At 46.1% G+C, this 22139-nt stretch overlaps 1 protein-coding gene across 4 annotated transcripts in view; it reads left to right on the top strand.

The window, feature by feature from the left end:
* Positions 1-21223, top strand: part of LOC110486977 (arf-GAP with dual PH domain-containing protein 1) — a 29967-nt gene extending 8744 nt beyond the window's left edge. For all 4 annotated transcript variants that reach the window (XM_036939133.1, XM_036939134.1, XM_036939135.1 and 1 more), the window contains 8 exons: positions 2109-2191; positions 14738-14850; positions 17153-17299; positions 18114-18197; positions 18517-18579; positions 19211-19282; positions 19916-20144; positions 20895-21223. In XM_036939133.1, the coding sequence (XP_036795028.1) occupies positions 2109-2191; positions 14738-14850; positions 17153-17299; positions 18114-18197; positions 18517-18579; positions 19211-19282; positions 19916-20144; positions 20895-20923 (820 nt within the window). In that variant the 3' untranslated portion in view covers positions 20924-21223. The remainder of the gene's footprint in view (positions 1-2108; positions 2192-14737; positions 14851-17152; positions 17300-18113; positions 18198-18516; positions 18580-19210; positions 19283-19915; positions 20145-20894) is intronic.
* Positions 21224-22139: the final 916 nt, after the last annotated feature.

Consider the following 22139-nt stretch of genomic DNA (forward strand, 5'->3'; position numbering starts at 1 on the left):
ACACACATAGACCTCTGGCCTAACCACCCACCCCTTCATCCCATGATCCAGGTCGCTCAGCTGGGTCACCCTCTGTCTGAGTGACCGCTCCACTCACTGGCCCTCTAAACACTGTAACATAACACAATACAAAGGCTAGATTTTTAACCAACATGAACAAATGTCTAATGTCCTGGTTTACCAAACTTCACCAAGCATGACCAACTTTAAGCTTGTGGTCATCTCATTGGCACACCAGTAAAATGACAACCTCTCAAAGACTAAATGGGTTATAGTCATATGGAGGAAGCTCCACTTAGAGTCTAGGAGGTAGAACCATTACCAGATGTTGGTTACCTCTACAGGTTCCTCCTTTCAGGTGTGCAATGTTTAGTCATCAATGGCCGAGGCCAGAGGAAAGGCAACAGTTTGGAATGCAGCCACAGTGCATTCATTGTCTTACGTCAGATCGCTCGAGGATTCCGCTTGCTTTGGTTGAGGGACGAGTGCAGGAGAGACGCTACCGGATGTAAGATAATGGCCCAAGTGTTGACAGTACCCTTCCAAATGGAGTCCTCAGCCTGGTTCTCCTGGGGGATAACAGTCCCACTGGGCACAGACGTCAGTTCAACGTCTAGTTTTGATTTACATTTGGTTGAGTTGTCAACTAACGTGAATTCAATGTCAAATCAGAAAAACATTTCAAAATGTCATTGGATTTAGATTTATTTTCAAATCTAACTTGTTTTCACCACATTGATTCAATCACACATATTTTTGGGGTTGAAATGACGTGGAAATAATGTTGATTCAACCAGTGAATGGTCCCCAGTGATATCAATAACAACACAATCACCAATAATATTTTAAGCTGCTACACAGGGCTTTTACTGCTGGGGAGATGTGGGAAGGTATTTTTAGAGGTGAGAGGAAACCACACACAATAGAGTAGAGCGATAAGAGAGAAGAGAGGAGGATTGATGAGCTTGTGGTAGAGAGACTAGAAAGAGTAGAATACACGAGAGAGAAGAGGAGGAGGATGAGGAGTGGTAGAGAGACTAGAAAGAGTAGAATACACGAGAGGAGGGTTGATGAGGTGTGGTAGAAAGAGTAGAATACACGAGAGGAGAGGAGGATTGATGAGGTGTGGTAGAGAGACCAGAAAGAGTAGAATACACGAGAGGAGAGGAGGGTTGATGAGGTGTGGTAGAAAGAGTAGAATACACGAGAGGAGAGGAGGATGATGAGGTGTGGTAGAGAGACTAGAAAGAGTAGAATACACGAGAGAGGAGAGGAGGATGATGAGGAGTGGTAGAGAGACTAGAAAGAGTAGAATACACGAGAGGAGAGGAGGATTGATGAGGTGTGGTAGAAAGAGTAGAATACACGAGAGGAGAGGAGGATTGATGAGGTGTGGTAGAGAGACCAGAAAGAGTAGAATACACAAGAGGAGAGGAGGGTTGATGAGGTGTGGTAGAGAGACTAGAAAGAGTAGAATAGACGAGAGGAGAGGAGGGTTGATGAGGTGTGGTAGAGAGACTAGAAAGAGTAGAATACACGAGCGGAGAGGAGGATTGATGAGCTGTTGTAGAGAGACTAGAAAGAGTAGAATACACAAGAGGAGAGGAGGGTTGATGAGGAGTGGTAGAGAGACTAGAAAGACTAGAATACACAAGAGAGAGAGAGAGAGCAAACAAACACACACAGTCTCAGGCTTTATATGTTTATGTTTGTTCATATTGCCTGTGTGCATTTTAAGACAGATTACTGATAAGACAGACAGAGAAGAGAGAGAGATAGTGAGGGAAATATTATTTGACAGGACAGAGGAGCAATATAATATTTATAATATTTAAAAGATAAGTACACCATTATACACTCACTGGATGAGAACTCCAGGGTTGTGTTCATTAGGCACCAAACGGACTGAAACAGGGAGGAACTCTCTGGACTGGTCCAATAAGAAATACTCCTTTTTGTGTTCCATTGCAAAACATTTTCAGTTGCGTGCCCTAATGAACACCACCCTGATCTGTCATCCATGTTGGTTAATCAGACATTATTGACAGTGAATCTTTTCAAGCATAAACACAGTAAATATAGTAAACAAACACCAAGTGTTTCTGCAGGCTCCTTCGGGAACAGTGGATCAGAGCCAAATACGAGAGGAAGGAGTTTGTGTGTGTGGAGAGACAGGAGCCTTACTCTGCAGGTAAGACTGAGTACACACACACAAACACATACACATATGCATACAAACAAGCACGTTCACATGCACACACACACACCCACACACACACACACACACACACACACACACACACACACAATGAGCCTGAGCCTTTCTCTCTGTCTTTATCCTCCCACCCCAGTGTGCTCCTCAACACCCCTGCATTCCACACTCAGAGAATAATGAACTTTCTAAGGATGAACAGCTGATCAGTAGTGAAAGAAAGAGAGAAAGAGAGAAATAGTGAGTGGGAAAGAGAGAGAGAACAAAGAAAGAAAGAGACCTCAACATTCCCTCTCTTTCCTGGAAATCCGTTAAAATAATATCAAAGGCCATTCAACATTGAGAGATTTGACTGTGAGAGTTTTTTCTCGTGCTTCTTTCCATTCCTGTGGATTCATCAATGCTATGCCTACATCATGTTATCTCAGGACCACATGAGCAGTAAAGAGCTGTTACTTGGAAACGGTAATAAGATAAGCCTTGTGCCGCCTTGTCATCTCGCTTCAGCGACCGCCACATTGTCGTCCTTTCCTCTACTAAACCCCTCTGTGATGCAGAAAGCGAAACAGAAATGTGCTAACAGGGTTGGGTAGTTTCTAAATGTAATCCGTTAGTTACTAGTTACCTGTTCAAAATTGTAATCGGTAACGTAACTTTTGGATTACCCGAACTCAGTCACATAAATCAGATTATTTTCAGTTACTTTTGGACAAAAAGGATCCATCAAACACATTTGGTGTGTCATCATATCGGTCTCTGACTTGTGGTGAGACTCACTCAGGTGGAACAAACTGAAACTTGTGCCTTTTTTCAATGCTGAATTGAAAAACCATTAAGAAAACAGAATGGTGTGATGTATTTTTTTTCACAAATATCCTTTTTGAATTTAAAAGTAATCCAAGCGGTAATCATCTACTTATTACAATATTTTTTGGGGGCAAACAGATGTCGTGTCTTTGGCTATGCCTGATTAGATGATATGACATGCTATTCTATAAAATAATTTCTCCGTAATTAATATTACCTGATTGAGCTAATCATGTAAATGTAATTAACTAGAGTGTCGGGCATTTATAGAGCTGTTATCTTCCGAATAAACTCTTAAAGACCTAGTAATATTTTACATCAATAGCAGTCAATATTAATCGTCATCTTAATTCAGTCTCATCTGAAAGTGGTAAATTATTGGTTATCTGCACGAACCCTGGCTCACAAGTTGAATCAGCAATACAAAATTGGGTTTAATTATTTATTTACTAAATACCTAACTAATCACACAGAATTACACATACACATAATTAAATCATAACTTGATTACAAATTACGTCATAAAGGAAAACGTCCCTAGCGGGCGGAACAGATATGACAGCTTGTTACACGAAAGAAAAGGCCTGGGTTTGAGTGAAAGAGCGGGAAGACTGAGGAACAAAGGGAAGAAGCTGTGCTATCGTAAATACAGTATCTTATGCATTCTAAATTACCACTCATTTGGAAAAGGAAAATGCAACAAATATTTACTCTGAGCTGCGCTTCGGTAGGTTGGTGGTAGATGGGAGGCCGTGTTGCCCAACCGAGTCCTTTGAAGAATGTCTCTGGTTGTCAATTGGATACGTTGTAGTAACGTCGTTGGGTGATAGACGGAATACTCTGTCTGTTCCTTCCTAACCCTCATTTGCATCTGCTCTTGCTAACTCAACGGCTAGGAGGTATCACTTCTGTAGTGAATAAGAGTTCAAAGTTCATATCAATCGCAACCAAAGCTCACGCTGATGTTGGCTTCGTTCTGTAGTTATTATCTGAACCATTCTGTCATAGGACCGTCGTCCTCACATCCTCGGAACAGGAGGTTATATTGTCGTCAAGGGCTCATATAGGAAGGAGAGGAGGGCGTGTTTGAAAAGTTGTATAGCCCATGTCCCTTCACAGGGGCGGGCCACTGATTGAGCAGAGCCCTATCGTATGAAAACCCAAATCTCACATTTTAGAAGCTAAAATCGCATTTCATCACAAATAATTTCATATTCAAACATTTAAATTGAACAACAATTCCATGTGAATCTGATAACTCTGATGTGTAGACTTTCCACTGTAGAGTTTAGGTCATCTTATCATTGATGAGAATGTCTCAGATGACAACCGAACTGACATCATATTCATTAAGTACCAGCGCATATGTTCAATTGGTCAGATTACCAGAATATAGTTCATTTCCCCCCACCTTCTGATGTTCCCAGAATCTCTATGTTAACCAAGGGTTTTGCAAATGTAACATCAGTAGGATAGAGAGAGGAAAAAGGGGGAAAGAGGTATTTATGACTGTCATAAACCTATCCCCCAGGCCAACGTCATGACACAGATTACACCACCTTGACCCAGCCTCAGCAACACACACACAAACACACACACACAGTCAGTCAGTCGGTTAGTCAATGTCAGTTGGTCAGTCAGTCAGTCATCATGTGTTCATCATCATTATCTCTCTGATGAGTGTCTCTGTCCTCTTTGCTGCCAAAGAGGAATCAACCTGAAAGGGATAGTTTGGATTTTGCTGACTTCCCTGGAGTCAGATGAACTCGTGGATGAAGCTGGACTCTGGGGAGCATGTTAGTCTTTGTGCTAACGCCTGTTAGCATTGGCTCGCAAAAATACCTCACCAAAATAACTTCCTTCATACTGGATGCAGATACAGTGCCTTGCGAAAGTATTCGGACCCATTGAACTTTGCGACCTTTTGCCATATTTCAGGCTTCAAACATAAAGATATAAAACTGTATTTTTTTGTGAAGAATCAACAACAAGTGGGACACAATCATGAAGTGGAACGACATTTATTGGATATTTCAAACGTTTTTAACAAATCAAAAACTGAAAAATTGGGCGTGCAAAATTATTCAGCCCCTTTACTTTCAGTGCAGCAAACTCTCTCCAGAAGTTCAGTGAGGATCTCTGAATGATCCAATGTTGACCTAAATGACTAATGATGATAAATACAATCCACCTGTGTGTAATCAAGTCTCCGTATAAATGCACCTGCACTGTGATAGTCTCAGAGGTCCGTTAAAAGCGCAGAGAGCATCATGAAGAACAAGGAACACACCAGGCAGGTCCGAGATACTGTTGTGAAGAAGTTAAAAGCCGGATTTGGATACAAAAATATTTCCCAAGCTTTAACCTTTCTGATCTCCCCATCCCGGATCCGGGTTCGTGAATACAGACTCAAGCTCATTACCATAACGCAACGTTAACTATTCATGAAAATCGCAAATGAAATGAAATAAATATGCCATCTCTCAAGCTTAGCCTTTTGTTAACAACACTGTCATCTCAGATTTTCAAAATATGCTTCTCAACCATTGCAAAACAAGCATTTGTGTAACAGTATTGATGGCTAACGTAGCATTTAGCATTAGCATTCAGCTGGCAACATTTACACAAAAAAACAGAAAAGCATTCAAAAAAATCATTTACCTTTGAAGAACTTCAGATGTTTTCAATGAGGAGACTCTCAGATAGCAAATGTTCAGTTTTTCCTGAAAGATTATTTGTTTAGGACAAATCGCTCCGTTTTCTGCGTCACGTTTAGCTATGAAAAAACCCCTGTATCCAGGATTGTGTAAATCTATCAGCAAGCTCATTAGCATAACACAACGTTAACTATTTATGAAAATCGCAAATGAAATGAAATAAATATGCCATCTCTCAAGCTTAGCCTTTTGTAAACAACACTGTCATCTCAGATTTTCAAAATATGCTTCTCAACCATAGGAAAACAATCATTTGTGTAAAAGTAGCTAGCTAGAGTTAGCATTTCGCGTTAGCATTTAGCGTTAGCATTAGCGTTAGCATCCAGCACGCAACATTAACAAAAACATAAAAGCCTTCAAATAAAATCATTTACCTTTGAAGAACTTCTGATGTTTTCAATGAGGATACTCTCAGTTAGATAGCAGATGCTCAGTTTTTCCAAAAAGATTCCTTGTGTATTAGAAATAGCTCCGTTTTATACATCACATTTGGCTACCAAAAAAAATCCATAAATTCAGTCCTCAAAACGCAAACTTTTTTCCAAATTAACTCCATAATATCGACTGAAAACATGGCAAACGTTTTTTAGAATCAAGCCTCAAGGTGTTTTTCACATATCTCTTCATTGATACATCGTTCTTGGATACATGCTTTCTCTCCTGAATCCCAGGAGAAAATGACCGCACCTGAAGATTACGCACAAATTTAGACAAAGGACACCGGGCGGACCTCTGGAAAATGTAGTCTCTTATGGCCAATCTTCCAATGATATGCCTACAAATACGTCACAATGCTGCTAAGACCTTGGGCGAACGACAGAAAGTGTAGGCTCATTCCTTGCGCAATCACAGCCATATAAGGAGAGAATGGAAAACAGAGCTTCAGAAATTCTGCTAATTCCTGGGTGATGCATCATCTTGGTTTCGCCTGTAGAATGAGTTCTGGGGCACTTACAGACAAAATCTTTGCAGATTCTGAAACTTCAGAGTGTTTTCTTTCCAAAACTGTCAAGAATATGCATAGTCGAGCATCTTTTCGTGACAAAATATCGCGCTTAAAACGGGAACGTTTTTTATCCAAAAATGAAATAGCGCCCCTAGAGCTCTAAGAGGTTAAACATCCCAAGGAGCACTGTGCAAGCGATAATATTGAAATGGAAGGAGTATCAGACCACTGCAAATCTACCAAGACCTGGCCGTCCCTCTAAACTTTCAGCTCATACAAGGAGAAGACTGATCAGAGATGCAGCCAAGAGGCCCATGATCACTCTGGATGAACTGCAGAGATCTACAGCTGAGGTGGGAGACTCTGTCCATAGGACACCAATCAGTCGTATGTTGCACAAATCTGACCTTTATGGAAGAGTGGCAAGAAGAAAGCCATTTCTTAAAGATATCCATAAAAAGTGTCGTTTAAAGTTTGCCACAAGCCACCTGGGAGACACACCAAACATGTGGAAGAAGGTGCTCTGGTCAGATGAAACCAAAATTGAACTTTTTGGCAACAATGCAAAACGTTATGTTTGGCGTAAAAGCAACACAGCTCATCACCCTGAACACACCATCCCCACTGTCAAACATGGTGGTGGCAGCATCATGGTTTGGGCCTGCTTTTCTGCAGCAGGGACAGGGAAGATGGTTAAAATTGATGGGAAGATGGATGGAGCCAAATACAGGACCATTCTGGAAGAAAATCTGATGGAGTCTGCAAAAGATCTGAGACTGGGACGGAGATTTGTCTTCCAACAAGACAATGATCCAAAACATAAATGTAAGGGCGTTCGTCTGTAGGAGGAAGAGAAGCGGACCAAAGCGCAGCGTGGTGGTTATTCATGTTTTAATAAATGATGAACACATGAACAAACTAACAAAAACAAGAAATGTGAAAACGCAAAACAGTCCTATCCTGTGACAACACAGTGACAGGAACAATCACCCACAAACACACAGTGAAACCCAGGCTACCTAAGTATGATTCTCAATCAGAGACAACTAATGACACCTGCCTCTGATTGAGAACCATACTAAGCCGAAAACATAGAAATGCCCCAAAACATAGAAAAACAAACAGACTGCCCACCCAACTCACGCCCTGACCATACTAAATAAATACAAAACAACAGAAATAGAGGTCAGAACGTGACAGTACCCCCCCCCAAAGGTGCGGACTCCGGCCGCAAAACCTTGACCTATAGGGGAGGGTCTGGGTGGGCGTCTGTCCGCGGTGGCGGCTCTGGCGCGGGACGCGGACCCCACTTCACCATTGTCTTAGTCCGCCTTATTGTCCGCCTCCCTGGCTTACTCACCATGGCCACCCCTCTCAATGACCCCACTGGACAGAGGGGCTGCTCGGGACAGAGGGGCAGCTCGGGACAGAGGTGAAGCTGCTCGAGACAGAGGGGCGATAGCAGCTCGGGACAGAGGGGCGATAGCAGCTCGGGACAGAGGGGCGATAGCAGCTCGGGACAGAGGGGCGATAGCTGCTCGGGACAGAGGGGCGATAGCTGCTCGGGACAGAGGGGCGATAGCTGCTCGGGACAGAGGGGCGATAGCTGCTCGGGACAGAGGGGCGGCAGCTGCTCGGGACAGAGGGGCGGCAGCTGCTCGGGACAGAGGGGCAGCTGCTCGGGACCGAGGGACAGCTGCTCGGGACAGAGGGGCGGCAGCAGCTTGGGACAGAGGGGCGACAGCTGCTCTGGACAGAGGGGCGATAGCAGCTCGGGACAGAGGGGCGATAGCAGCTCGGGACAGAGGGGCGATAGCAGCTCGGGACAGAGGGGCGATAGCAGCTCGGGACAGAGGGGCGATAGCAGCTCGGGACAGAGGGGCGATAGCAGCTCGGGACAGAGGGGCGATAGCAGCTCGGGACAGAGGGGCGATAGCAGCTCGGGACAGAGGGGCGATAGCTGCTCGGGACAGAGGGGCGATAGCTGCTCGGGACAGAGGGGCGATAGCTGCTCGGGACAGAGGGGCGATAGCTGCTCGGGACAGAGGGGCGATAGCTGCTCGGGACAGAGGGGCGATAGCTGCTCGGGACAGAGGGGCGGCAGCTGCTCGGGACAGAGGGGCAGCTGCTCGGGACCGAGGGACAGCTGCTCGGGACCGAGGGACAGCTGCTCGGGACAGAGGGGCGGCAGCAGCTTGGGACAGAGGGGCGACAGCTGCTCTGGACAGAGGGGCAGCTGCTCGGGCGGCCCCTGGCTGACTGGCGGCACTGGCGGCCCCTGGCTTACTGGTGGCCCCTGGCTGACTGGCGGCACTGGCGGCCCCTGGCTTACTGGCGGCCCCTGGCTTACTGGCGGCACTGGCGGCCCCTGGCTGACTGGCGGCACTGGCGGCCCCTGGCTGACTGGCGGCACTGGCGGCCCCTGGCTGACTGGCGGCACTGGCGGCCCCTGGCTGACTGGCGGCACTGGCGGCCCCTGGCTGACTGGCGGCACTGGCGGCCCCTGGCAGACGGGCGGCACTGGCGGCCCCTGGCAGACGGGCGGCACTGGCGGCCCCTGGCAGACGGGCGGCACTGGCGGCACTGGCGGCTCCTGGCAGACGGGCGGCGCTGGCGGCGCTGGGCAGACGGGCGGCGCTGGCGGCGCTGGGCAGACGGGCGGCGCTGGCGCCGCTGGGCAGACGGGAAGCTCAGCTGGCGCTGGGCAGACGGGAAGCTCAGCTGGCGCTGGGCAGACGGGAAGCTCAGCTGGCGCTGGGCAGACGGGAAGCTCCGGCAACGCTGGAGAAGAGGAAGGCCCTGGTAGCGCCGGAGAGGCGGGAGACTCCGGCAGCGGCGCCGGACAGGCGGGAGGCTCCGGCAGAGGCGCCGGACAGGCGGGAGGCTCCGGCAGAGGCGCCGGACAGGCGGGAGGCTCCGGCAGAGGCGCCGGACAGGCGGGAGGCTCCGGCAGAGGCGCCGGACAGGCGGGAGGCTCCGGCAGCGGCGCCGGACAGGCGGGAGGCTCCGGCAGAGGCGCCGGACAGGCGGGAGGCTCCGGCAGAGGCGCCGGACAGGCGGGAGGCTCCGGCAGCGGCGCCGGACAGGCGGGAGGCTCCGGCAGAGGCGCCGGACAGGCGGGAGGCTCCGGCAGAGGCGCCGGACAGGCGGGAGGCTCCGGCAGAGGCGCCGGACAGGCGGGAGGCTCCGGCAGAGGCGCCGGACAGGTGGGAGGCTCCGGCAGCGCTGGAGAGGAGGAAGCCCCTGTAAGGATGGGCCGGAGAGACAGCCTGGTACGGGGGGCTGCCACCGGAGGGCTGGTGCGTGGAGGTGGTGACGGATAGACCGGGCCGTGAAGGCGTACTGGAGATCTTGAGAGCAGGGCTGGCACCAACCACCCTGGCTGGATCTTCACCCTAGCCCGGCAGATGTGGGGAGCTGGGATGTAGCGCACCGGGCTAAGCACGCGTACTGGGGACACCGTGCGCACAACTGCATAACACGGTGCCTGACCAGCACCACAGTTAGCACTGCTAGGAGCACTGTAGTGCTGAGATGGCACAGGACGTGCAAGGCTAGGGAGATGCACAGGAGGCCTGGTGCGTGAGGCTGGCACAGTCTTCACCAGACCCCTCGCACGCACCTCAGGATGAGTATGGAGAGCTGACCCCGGTGCCATTAAATCCCTGACACGCTCCGTCGGGCGAATGTCGTGCCTCATGCACCAAACCAGCAAGTCCCTCATATCACTCTCCTCCAATTTCCCCATTAACTCCTTCACAGTCTCTGCTTCGCTCACCTCCAACACCAGCTCTGGTTCTGAGCTCCTCCTTGGCTCCTCACGATAAACGGGGGGAGTTGGCTCAGGTCTGACTCCTGACTCTGCCACACTCCCCCTGTGCCTCCCCCAATACATTTTTGGGGGTGACTCTCGGGCTTCCATCCGCTCTGCCGTGCTAGTTCCTCATAATGCCGCCTCTCTGCTTTTGCTGCCTCCAGCTCGGCCTTGGGGCGGCAATATTCTCCTGGCTCTGCCCAGGGTCCTTTCCCGTCTAGAATCTCCTCCCAAGTCCATCTCTCCAAGTAGTGCAGCCTCTCCCACTGCTGATTTTGCTGCTGCTGCTGTTGCTCCTCCTGCTGCTGCTTTTGCTGCTGCTGCTGTTGCTCCTGCTGCACCAGTCGCTTCTCCTGCTGCTGCTGCCTCTGTTTACCACGCCGCTTGGTCCTTGGTAGGTGGGTGATTCTGTAAGGGCGTTCGTCTGTAGGAGGAAGAGAAGCGGACCAAAGCGCAGCGTGGTGGTTATTCATGTTTTAATAAATGATGAACACATGAACAAACTAACAAAAACAAGAAATGTGAAAACGCAAAACAGTCCTATCCTGTGACAACAAACACAGTGACAGGAACAATCACCCACAAACACACAGTGAAACCCAGGCTACCTAAGTATGATTCTCAATCAGAGACAACTAATGACACCTGCCTCTGATTGAGAACCATACTAAGCCGAAAACATAGAAATGCCCCAAAACATAGAAAAACAAACATAGACTGCCCACCCAACTCACGCCCTGACCATACTAAATAAATACAAAACAACAGAAATAGAGGTCAGAACGTGACAATAAAGCAAAATCTACAATGGAATGGTTCAAAAATAAATATATCCAGGTGTTAGAATGGCCAAGTCAAAGTCCAGACCTGAATCCAATCGAGAATCTGTGGGAAGAACTGAAAACTGCTGTTCACAAATGCTCTCCATCCAACCTCACTGAGCTCGAGCTGTTTTGCAAGGAGGAATGGGAAAACATTTCAGTCTCTCGATGTGCAAAACTGATAGAGACATACCCCAAGCGACTTGGGGTAATCGCAGCAAAAGGTGGCGCTACAAAGTATTAACTTAAGGGGGCTGAATAATTTTGCACGCCCAATTTTTCAGTTTTTGATTTGTTAAAAAAGTTTGAAATATCCAATAAATGTCGTTCCACTTCATGATTGTGTCCCACTTGTTGTTGATTCTTCACAAAAAATACAGTTTTATATCTTTATGTTTGAAGCCTGAAATGTGGCAAAAGGTCGCAAAGTTCAAGGGGGCCGAATACTTCCGCAAGGCACTGTATGTAAAAATGATATCCACAAGTTAATCTGACTCCGGGGAAGTCAGCAAAACCTCTTTAACATGGTCACTCACACTCCTACTCCCAGTGACTCACTCTGGTTCTTGTCTCAGCTGACTCTGGTGTTAGATCTGACCTGGAGACTGTCAGCTGTGATCTCTGTTAACACTAATGGTACTATAGAGAGTGATGTGGCTGTACCAGGATTGTGCCAGTGGCTGAATGGCGGGCGTGTTCTGGGTTTATCTATCTATCTCTCTCACTATCTGTCTCTCTGTTTATCTATCTATCTAGCTGTCTCTCAGTTTCTCTCTCTCGATCTCTCTCTATTTATCTATCTATCTAGCTGTCTCTCTGTCTACCTCCCTCTCTCTCTCTCTGTCTCTGCTTCTCTGTTCCTCTCTCTGTTTCTATCTATCTATCTCTGCATCTGTCTCTCTGTTCCTCTCTGTTTCCTCTTTATCTTTATTTCACTCTCTCGTATTTTCTCCTTTTCCCTCTATCCACCATTCTCTCTCTCTCTCTCTCTCTCTCTCTCTCTCTCTCTCTCTCTCTCTCTCTCTCTCTCTCTCTCTCTCTCTCTCTCTCTCTCTCTCTCTCTCTCTCTCTCTCTCTCTCTCTCTCTCTCTCTCTCTCTCTCTCTCTCTCTCTCTCGCGCTCTCTCTCTCTCTCTCAGAGCATGATGACTTCATCACTACACCAAGCAGAGGGGGAGGGAGGGATGGAGAGAAAGAGGTGGGGGATGGAGAGAGGGAGGAAAGAAGGGGGAGGTAGGGATGGAGTAAGTAAGGGAGAGAGAGGGAGGGATGGAAGAATAAAGGCAGTACTTGTGTTTCTTACTTCCAGCACGTTTCCCTTGATATCAACCTGGCCAGATTGTATGATTTGCTTCAGTTCTGTGATTGATGACATCAGCCGACGTTGACTACTTAAACTGCAGCGGTGTGTTTGATCTGCACATGTGCCAAGCCTCTCTATTTTTATGTGTGAGTCAACTGAAAGTATGATCTTAGAAACAGTTTTCACATACTAACTCTACATGTTCAAACTCAGAATCAAACATGCTTCCCCAAATAACATGGTCGCTGTAGTACAATGTTTATTTTGATTTCAGATGTGTTTATAAACAATATTATTAGGGACATCCTTCTTCCTTCACAACATGTAAACATGTAAACATTTAAATCAAATTATTATATTAATCTGACTATTCACCATAATCGTATTATTGTGTGCATACTCAGTGCCAGCCGTCTTCCTATTGGTCAGTCACCGGGACTGGCTCGTACCACCAGCCACACTACACGATAAAGGGTGAAATAATTGTGACACTGACATAACTTTGTTATAGCCTACGACCACATGTAGTGGTACTTAATCAGACCCCGTCACATTGAACGAGCCAAGATGTCCGACCGTAGACCCTGTCACACTGAACGAGCCAAGATGTCCGACCGTAGACCCTGTCACACTGAACGAGCCAAGATGTCCGACCGTAGACCCCGTCACACTGAACGAGCCAAGATGTCCGACCATAGACCCCGTCACACTGAACGAGCCAAGATGTCCGACCGTAGACCCTGTCACACTGAACGAGCCAAGATGTCCGACCGTAGACCCTGTCACACTGAACGAGCCAAGATGTCCGACCGTAGACCCTGTCACACTGAACGAGCCAAGATGTCCGACCATAGACCCCGTCACACTGAACGAGCCAAAATGTCAGACCGTAGACCCTGTCACACTGAACGAGCCAAGATGTCCGACCGTAGACCCTGTCACACTGAACGAGCCAAGATGTCCGACCGTAGACCCCGTCACACTGAACGAGCCAAAATGTCCGACCGTAGACCCTGTCACACTGAACGAGCCAAGATGTCCAAAAATCATGCAACCTAAGAATGTTCTCACGACGTGGACAATTGTTCTGGGACGGCAAAATGGTGGTATAAGACAGCTAAAATTGTACAGTCTGCGTAGGCTTTAAGGAGAATGGAACACTTTCACAGCAGTATTAACTGAGATGCAATGTCACTCTGCTATTCAGTCTTCTGTCTCATTCTTACAAACTGTTGTCTGTCTTTTAGTGCATTTCAGATTAATGGGATTTGATAGTTTGATATTAATACTCTATTCACGTGTGTGTGTGTGTGTGTGTGTGTGTGTGTGTGTGTGTGTGTGTGTGTGTGTGTGTGTGTGTGTGTGTGTGTGTGTGTGTGTGTGTGTGTGTGTGTGTGTGTGTTGGCAGTGCAGGGCAGTGACAGTGACAGTCCTAGTTGTCTCTGTCTGTTGGCTGAGACTTAGTGAGGACAGAGAGGCCAGTGACAGAAACAGACAGGGAGCACAAAGCCATGGTGTGTGTGCCTGCTGAATAGGGCAGAGTGTTGATTTCAGCATTGATCGTAATGTTGGAAGAAGCCATTGATCTCTGCTGAGACAATTCAAGGTGAATTATTCATACCAGCTAAAGGCCAAGACGACAGACATCACCACCTTGACCCAGCCTCAGCAACACACACACACACACACACACACACACACACACACACACACACACACACACACACACACACACACACACACACACACACACACACACACAGGCTCTACTGGACCCAAGCTTCACTACTGAATCCTGTTATTTTGTGGCTCCCCCTTTTACGCTCTCCTCATCTCCTTCTCTCTCCTCATCTCCTTCTCTCTCCTCATCTCCTTCTCTCTCCTCTTCTCCTTCTCTCTCCTCATCTCCTCTCTCCTCATCTCCTCCTCTCTCCTCATCTCCTTCTCTCTCCTCATCTCCTTCTCTCTCCTCATCTCCTTCTCTCTCCTCCTCTCCTTCTCTCTCCTCATCTTCTTCTCTCTCCTCATCTCCTTCTCTCTCCTCATCTCCTTCTCTCTCTTCCTCTCCTTTGCTCCTTTGTCTTTGGAATGGGACCCCTGTGGCTCCTCTCCTTCCAGGGTACCGAGAGGGGTTTCTATGGAAACGGGGCCGAGATAACGGACAGTTCCTGAGTCGAAAATGTATTCTGTCAGAGCGGGATGGTGCTCTGAAGTACTACAACAAGCATGATGTGAGTGTAGTGCTATGTATATCTCTCTCTTTCTCCCCCCTTTCTCTCTCTCTCTCTCTCTCTCTCTCTCTCTCTCTCTCTCTCTCACTTCCCTCTCTGTCTCCCCTCTCTATATCCCTCCCTCTCTCTTCCTCCCCCTAACTCTCTCAGACTTCTTCTCTCTCTTTTCATTTGTGAATGTCTGTCTCATCCCAAATGCACTCTAAGGTCCTGAGCTGCAATTGCTTGAAATAACACACACCTTGGGAAATGTCAGGTATATTATAATTGCTTAGATAGTTATGCAAAATCTCCCATTTATCATACCCCCTTCCTCCTCTCGCTCCTCTCTCTCTTCCTCTTCCTCCTCATTCCTTTCTCATCCTCCTCACCGTCCTCCTCCTCTTCATTCCTTTCTCCTGACTATCTCTGACAATAGTACACTGTTATCGTCTCAAACTTCTGATTCTAATCTGCTCACATTCCCCAGTTGTTCTGTTCCACATAGTGACATTGTCTCCTACTTTGTATATCAACAAAAGATGCATGTTAACTCCAGTAAAGTATGATACCACATACCTCACCATAAACGTTGGCCACTCCCTGTCCCTGCTTCAAATAGAAGTTCACCTTAACCACAGATCAGATTACTCTATTCCCAATCCTTACCTTAACCATCAGTTGAATGCAAAGAATATCTGACCCTTAATCAGTTGTTCAGGACAAATTCTACATACTCTACATTCCACCAAAAGAAGACCTGGGTGTCAGTGAACATCATACCTCCCATACATTCTAGGCCTGATGGGGGACAACACTGGCTTCAGCCACATAAAATAATAAACCTTGCTAGTGACTATAGTTACTAGAGGAAGCTCATAGTTGATTGTTCTGCAGCCGAACAATGATGATGATGATGGTGGTGATGATGATGATGATGATGGTGGTGGTGATGATGATGGTGGTGGTGATGATGATGGTGGTGGTTATGATGATGATGGTGGTAGTGATGATGATGTTGGTGGTGATGATGATGGTGGTGGTTATGATGATGATGATGGTGGTAGTGATGATGTTGGTGGTGATGATGGTGGGGTTGGTGATGATGATGATGATGGTGGTGGTGATAATGATGGTGGTGGTGATGATGAAGGTGGAGGTGATGATGGTGGTAATGATGGTGGTAGGGGTGGTGATGATGGTGATGATGATGGTGATGATGATGGTGGTGGTTATGATGATGGTGGTGGTGGTGATGATGGTGGTTATGATGATGATGGTGGTGATGATGATGATGGTGGTGGTTATGATGAGGGTGGTGGTAGTGATGATGATGATGGTGGTGATAATGATGATGGTGGTGATGATAATGATGGTGGTTATGATGATGATGGCGGTGATGATGATGATGGTGGTGGTGATGATGATGGTGGTGGTGATGATGATGGTGGTGGTTACGATGATGGTGGTGGTAGTGATGGTGGTTATGATGATGATGGTGGTGATGATGATTATGGTGGTGGTGGTGATGATGATGGTGGTGGTTATGATGATGATGGTGGTAGTGATGATGATGTTGGTGGTTATGATGATGATGGTGGTGGTTATGATGAGGATGGTGGTAGTGATAATGATGATGGTGGTGGTGATAATGATGGTGGTTATGATGATGATGGTGGTGGTAGTGATGGTGGTGATGATGATGATGGTGAGGGTAGTGATGGTGGTTATGATGATGATGGTGGTGATGATGATGATGGTGGTGGTGGTGATGATGATGATGATGGTGGTGGTTATGATGAGGATGGTGGTAGTGATAATGATGATGGTGGTGGTGATAATGATGGTGGTTATGATGATGATGGTGGTGATGATGATGATGGTGGTGGTGATGATGATGGTGGTGGTTATGATGATGATGGTGGTAATGATGATGGTGGTGGTAGTGATGGTGGTTATGATGATGATGGTGGTGATGATGATGATGGTGGTGGTGATGATGATGGTGGTGGTTATGATGATGATGGTGGTAGTGATGATGTTGGTGGTGATGATGATGGTGGTGGTTATGATGATGATGATGGTGGTGATGATGATGGTGGTGGTTATGATGATGATGATGGTGGTAGTGATGATGATGGTGGTAGTGATGGTGATGATGATGATGGTGGTAGTGATGATGATGTTGGTGGTGATGATGATGATGGTGGTTATGATGATGGTGATGATGACGGTGGTGATGATGATGACGACGGTGGTGATGATGATGATGACAGTGATGATGATGAATACTCTCCTCCCCCTGCCTTCTCTCCCTGTACAGGCCAGAGAGCCCAAGGCTCTGATGAAGATTCACACCCTGAATGCCTCCTTCCAGCCTGGGAAGATCGGCCAGCCTCACGGCCTGCAGGTCACCTATCTGAAGGACAACAGCACTAGGAACATCTTTGTCTACCACAAGGATGGCAAGGTGAGGTGAACAAATTTTAGGCAATGTTGTGTGGTCGTTGGGTGTTCGCTTGGCTGCTGCTGGACACAAATAGACAGTCAGGAATGTATAGTCGACTCCTGGACCATGTTCATTAGGGTGCACAACAGAATAAAAAATAACATTTGGATCTAGAAACGAAAATGACGTCTCTTATTGGATGAGTTGAAGTAGTCCCTCCCTGTTCCAATTAGTTTTTCTTTTGTTTGGTGTCTAATGAACACGAACGACCCTGAGCAATGCAGGTCAACAATCCCATATCAAGTATGATGGGACTGTTGACCTGCATTGCTCAGGGTCGTGTTAAAGATGACATTCTCTTGACTTGCTCTGAATATCTGCATGCTCTGGAATGGTTCATTTGCATTCACACAAGTCCCACAAAATTACATTCATCTAGGTCATGTTTGTTCAGCACACTGTAGCAAAACATTTTTCAACGGAAAACATAAATGAGCATTTCTTATTGGTCAAGTTCAGTAAGTACCTCCCTGGTTCACTCAGGAGTGGACTGTCTATTGACTGTCAGGAGCATTTGTGTTGTGAAGTGGCTGGCAGCTGAGTAGGAGTATATTTCCTCTGCAGGACATACTGTACATTGTAGGAAATACTCTGAAATCAAAGTCGACTACTGTTTACAGTAATGGTGGATTATTGCCAGGAAAGAGTCTCTATCGGGTGTCAGTGTGTATGGAGATTGGGTCGTGTTCAGTGTAGGTAGCACAAAAAGTTGCCTTCTGTTTCATGCCCAATGAACAGGACCCAGATCATGTTAGCATGTCTGTTGTGTTTTAAGGAAATGGTGGACTGGTTCAACGCCATCAGAGCAGCCAGATTTCACTACCTACAGGTCGCTTTCCCTGGGGCCCATCACGCTGATGTGAGTCTCTCTCATTATCTTATTGTTTTCAGTCCCTTCCTCTCTAGTATACACAGGTATTATATACAGCTGGCTCAATTCTGCTCCCTACCCCTTCTCCTTGGCCTTAACCCTTCAATGTTTGCATATCCCAAGGGTCTTGATAGATATTAGCAGTGTACTGGTGTATCCTCCATCATATTGCTTATACCTTATGGATCTGCAAACATGGAAGGGTTAGGGCCAATGAGAAGGGGTAGGGAGGGAATTGGGACTGGCTACACACCATCACATGGTCACAGAATAAAACATTTCTCCTTCTTCTCATGTATTCGTCCAGTTGGTGCCAAAGCTGACACGAAACTACATCAAGGAAGGCTACATGGAGAAGACGGGTCCAAAGGTGAAGTCTTTTAATACTTACACTTTAGTTACTTACACTTCAGTTACTTACACTTCAGTTACTTACACTTTAGTTACTTACACTTTAGTTACTTACACTTTAGTTACTTACGCTTTAGTTACTTACACTTTAGTTACTTACACTTCAGTTACTTACACTTTAGTTACTTACACTTTAGTTACTTACGCTTTAGTTACTTACACTTTAGTTACTTACACTTCAGTTACTTTGTGACACAGCACTTAATGCTTCTAACTTTATCAGCCCATCGGGTTTCACTGCGAATGGGGTTTAATTTGTACCACACAAACCTACCGCATTAATAATGGCCATGTACAACCTCAGCCACAGTATATTTGCTGGGCCTGTGAGCTGAATGCTTGCCTTGTACTGCTTGGTGTGGATAATGAATTGGTATTCCAGTATGTGATCCTGTATGTAAGCCAATAAAGCCATTAGTTATGAGAGTACAATAATAGTGCATTATCACAGTTGTAAACAACGTTTCTTCATTAAAGAGAATGACCTCATTGAACAGAAAGACAATACATTTAGGTGAATCATTAGCAACTGAACTTCTGTACAGCCTCTTTAATTCCTTCAACCTCAGTCTCCTGTTTCCCTCTTACAGCACACAGAAGGCTTCAAGAAGAGATGGTTCACTATGGATGACAGGAGACTCATGTACTTCAAGGATCCTCTGGTAAGATAGTCAGTGGGTAAATGAGGTGCCATGTCATATGGGTCAAAGAGATGGTGCTGTACCATTTCAGTACTATTAGTAACACTTTATTTAGGGCTTACGGTTCAACAGGCTCCAAAATTAGCATTGTGGCACTTATAGTACAGTGGTACTGAACTAATGTAATTTGCATGTCATATTATGCAAACAAACATACCCAAATTATTTATTGGACCTAATATACAATGTGGCTGGTCAGACACGCACACATTACACACGTAACAGGTAAACACAGACCCGGTCTTGTATAACTAACCTTTAAGGGACACACAATTCAGTCCCATTCAAAATCCTATTTTCCCTAACCCCTAACCCTAAACTTAACCTTAACCCATACCCTTAACCTAACCCTAAAACGAACCATAGCTCCTAACCCTGGACCTAAACCTAATTCTAACCTTAACCCTAAACTCCTTAGAAATAGCATTTGACCATGGGTGAACTAACAAAATGTCCCCAGTTGGTCAAATTTTTGTTTGTTTACTATTCTTGCGGAGACTTCTGGTCCCCACAAGTATAGTTAAACACACACACACACACACACACACACACACACACACACTGAGTCTCCTCTCCTCTCTGTTTCTTTGTGAGGATGCCTATGCGCGCGGTGAGGTGTTCATTGGTAGTAAGGAGAACAGCTACATTGTGCTCCCCGGCCTTCCCCCATCCACCCAGGGCTACCACTGGCAGTTTGGCATCACCATAGTAACGCCCGACAGGAAGTTCCTGTTTACGTGCGAGACCGAAGAGGAGCAGCAGGATTGGATGGCTGCTTTTCAGGGTTTGGTGAATCGACCAATGCTGCCCCAGGAATATGCAGGTAACCATTCGCATGGTTCTACCCAGGATTTGTCCAAGGATTTCATACATTTTCTACATTTAGCAGACAATCTTATCCAGAGCGACTTATAAGAGAAATTAGGGGTAAGTGCCTTGCTCAAGGGCACAGACAGATTTTCCCCCTAATCGGCCTGGGGATTCGAGCCAGCGTCCTTTTATTACTGGCCCAACACTCTTAACCGCTAGGCTACCTGCCGCCCCTTAGTTGAGTAAGGTTTCCAGCATACTAATAGTAACCTAATCACCTTCTGTTGGTGGATATTTCTCGCCAATACATTTGATGCCCTTCTGATGATTGGTGAATTGATAGCTACAGTGGGGCAAAAAAGTATTTAGTCAGCCACCAATTGTGCAACTTCTCCCACTTAAAAATATAAGAGAGGCTTGTAATTTTCATCATAGGTACACTTCAACTATGACAGACAATATGAGAAAAAAAACCTCCAGAAAATCACATTGTAAGATTTTTTTTCTCATTTTGTCTGTCATACTTGAAGTGTACCTATGATGAAAATTACAGGCCTCTCTCATATTTTTAAGTGGGAGAACTTGCACAATTGGTGGCTGACTAAATACTTTTTTGCCCCACTGTATATGCCTCCACTGAGTTCATGGCAGTAGAGGCTATGACAGTTTATGTGGAGCTGAACCACTCTATTTTTCACAGTTGATTTCTTCTGGTACCTGGTTAAGTGACTGATTTAGTCTCTCTCTCTCTCTCTCTCTGCAGTGGAGGCCCACTTTAAGCACAAGCCCTGAGAGGAGGAGGAGAAGGAAAAAGAGGGAGGCTGGACTGGAGGCTGGACATACCCCCTGGATGAGGACAGACAAATAGGATCCTTCTCCTCATAATGAGAAAAATCCCACCAAGTTGACTACATACCCTTCAATGGCGCTGCTAGTGCTGAGTGATTAGTGCTTTTTGAGGTTGGTTCGGTTCCGGTTAGATAAGAAAATAATCAAGTATTTTTTACATTAAATGCACTATTCATAATGTGGGTTGAATACTGTAACAACACAGAATAAAACAAATTAATACAATTTCCATGAAGGTAGTGACTGCCCATTACTGCTTACCACTTAATACCCATAATTTATTCACATTACTTTAATCAAATATTTCAGTTGTTGTGCATTTACATTTGTTTCATTTTATGACTTTATTATTTCATTCCAAGTCATCATCTCATCTCCATAGAGCTGCTGCCTATGCTCTCTGACAAAATCACAATTTTAGTAGTTCTTTAAAGTAAATGAGGCATATTTTATGACTGCTGAATACCAGCTAACAATCACTTAGATCATGTATTTTCAGGTAGAGATATCTTGTGAAGCAACAGATGCTCTCTAAATCACCTCACAATCACGCATTCTTCTGTCTCTTCCATAGCAATTGAAAAGAAACACAGATGGGACAAGTAGATTCACAATGGATTATGGTCACCACGTTAAACTAATGTTGAATATTAGCCTTGTTGGAAACTACAACTCCCTACTATATTGCACAGTTCAGGCAGTATGCAATATATCTAGAGTTTCTAGAGAAACTGTGCAACCCAAACAAAATGGAATTCAAATCATTTAACCTCCGTCGGTCAATTAGTTGTTCAAAAAACGAAAAATAACCGACATTTAGATTAATCGCTCAGCACTAGGCACTACACATGCTAAAACAGATTTTCTGGCAAGTGCACCCTCTATTCATCTCTATGACCCTGCCTCATGTATCTCCAGACTCAGCTTTGTGCCAACTCCACCCTCTATTCATCTCTATGACCCTGCCTCATGTATCTCCAGACTCAGCTTTGTGCCAACTCCACCCTCTATTCATCTCTATGACCCTGCCTCATGTATCTCCAGACTCAGCTTTGTGCCAACTCCACCCTCTATTCATCTCTATGACCCTGCCTCATGTATCTCCAGACTCAGCTTTGTGCCAACTCCACCCTCTATTCATCTCTATGACCCTGCCTCA

Source organism: Oncorhynchus mykiss, chromosome 12 (assembly GCF_013265735.2).
Source record: "Oncorhynchus mykiss isolate Arlee chromosome 12, USDA_OmykA_1.1, whole genome shotgun sequence".
NCBI classification, from domain to species: domain Eukaryota; kingdom Metazoa; phylum Chordata; class Actinopteri; order Salmoniformes; family Salmonidae; genus Oncorhynchus; species Oncorhynchus mykiss.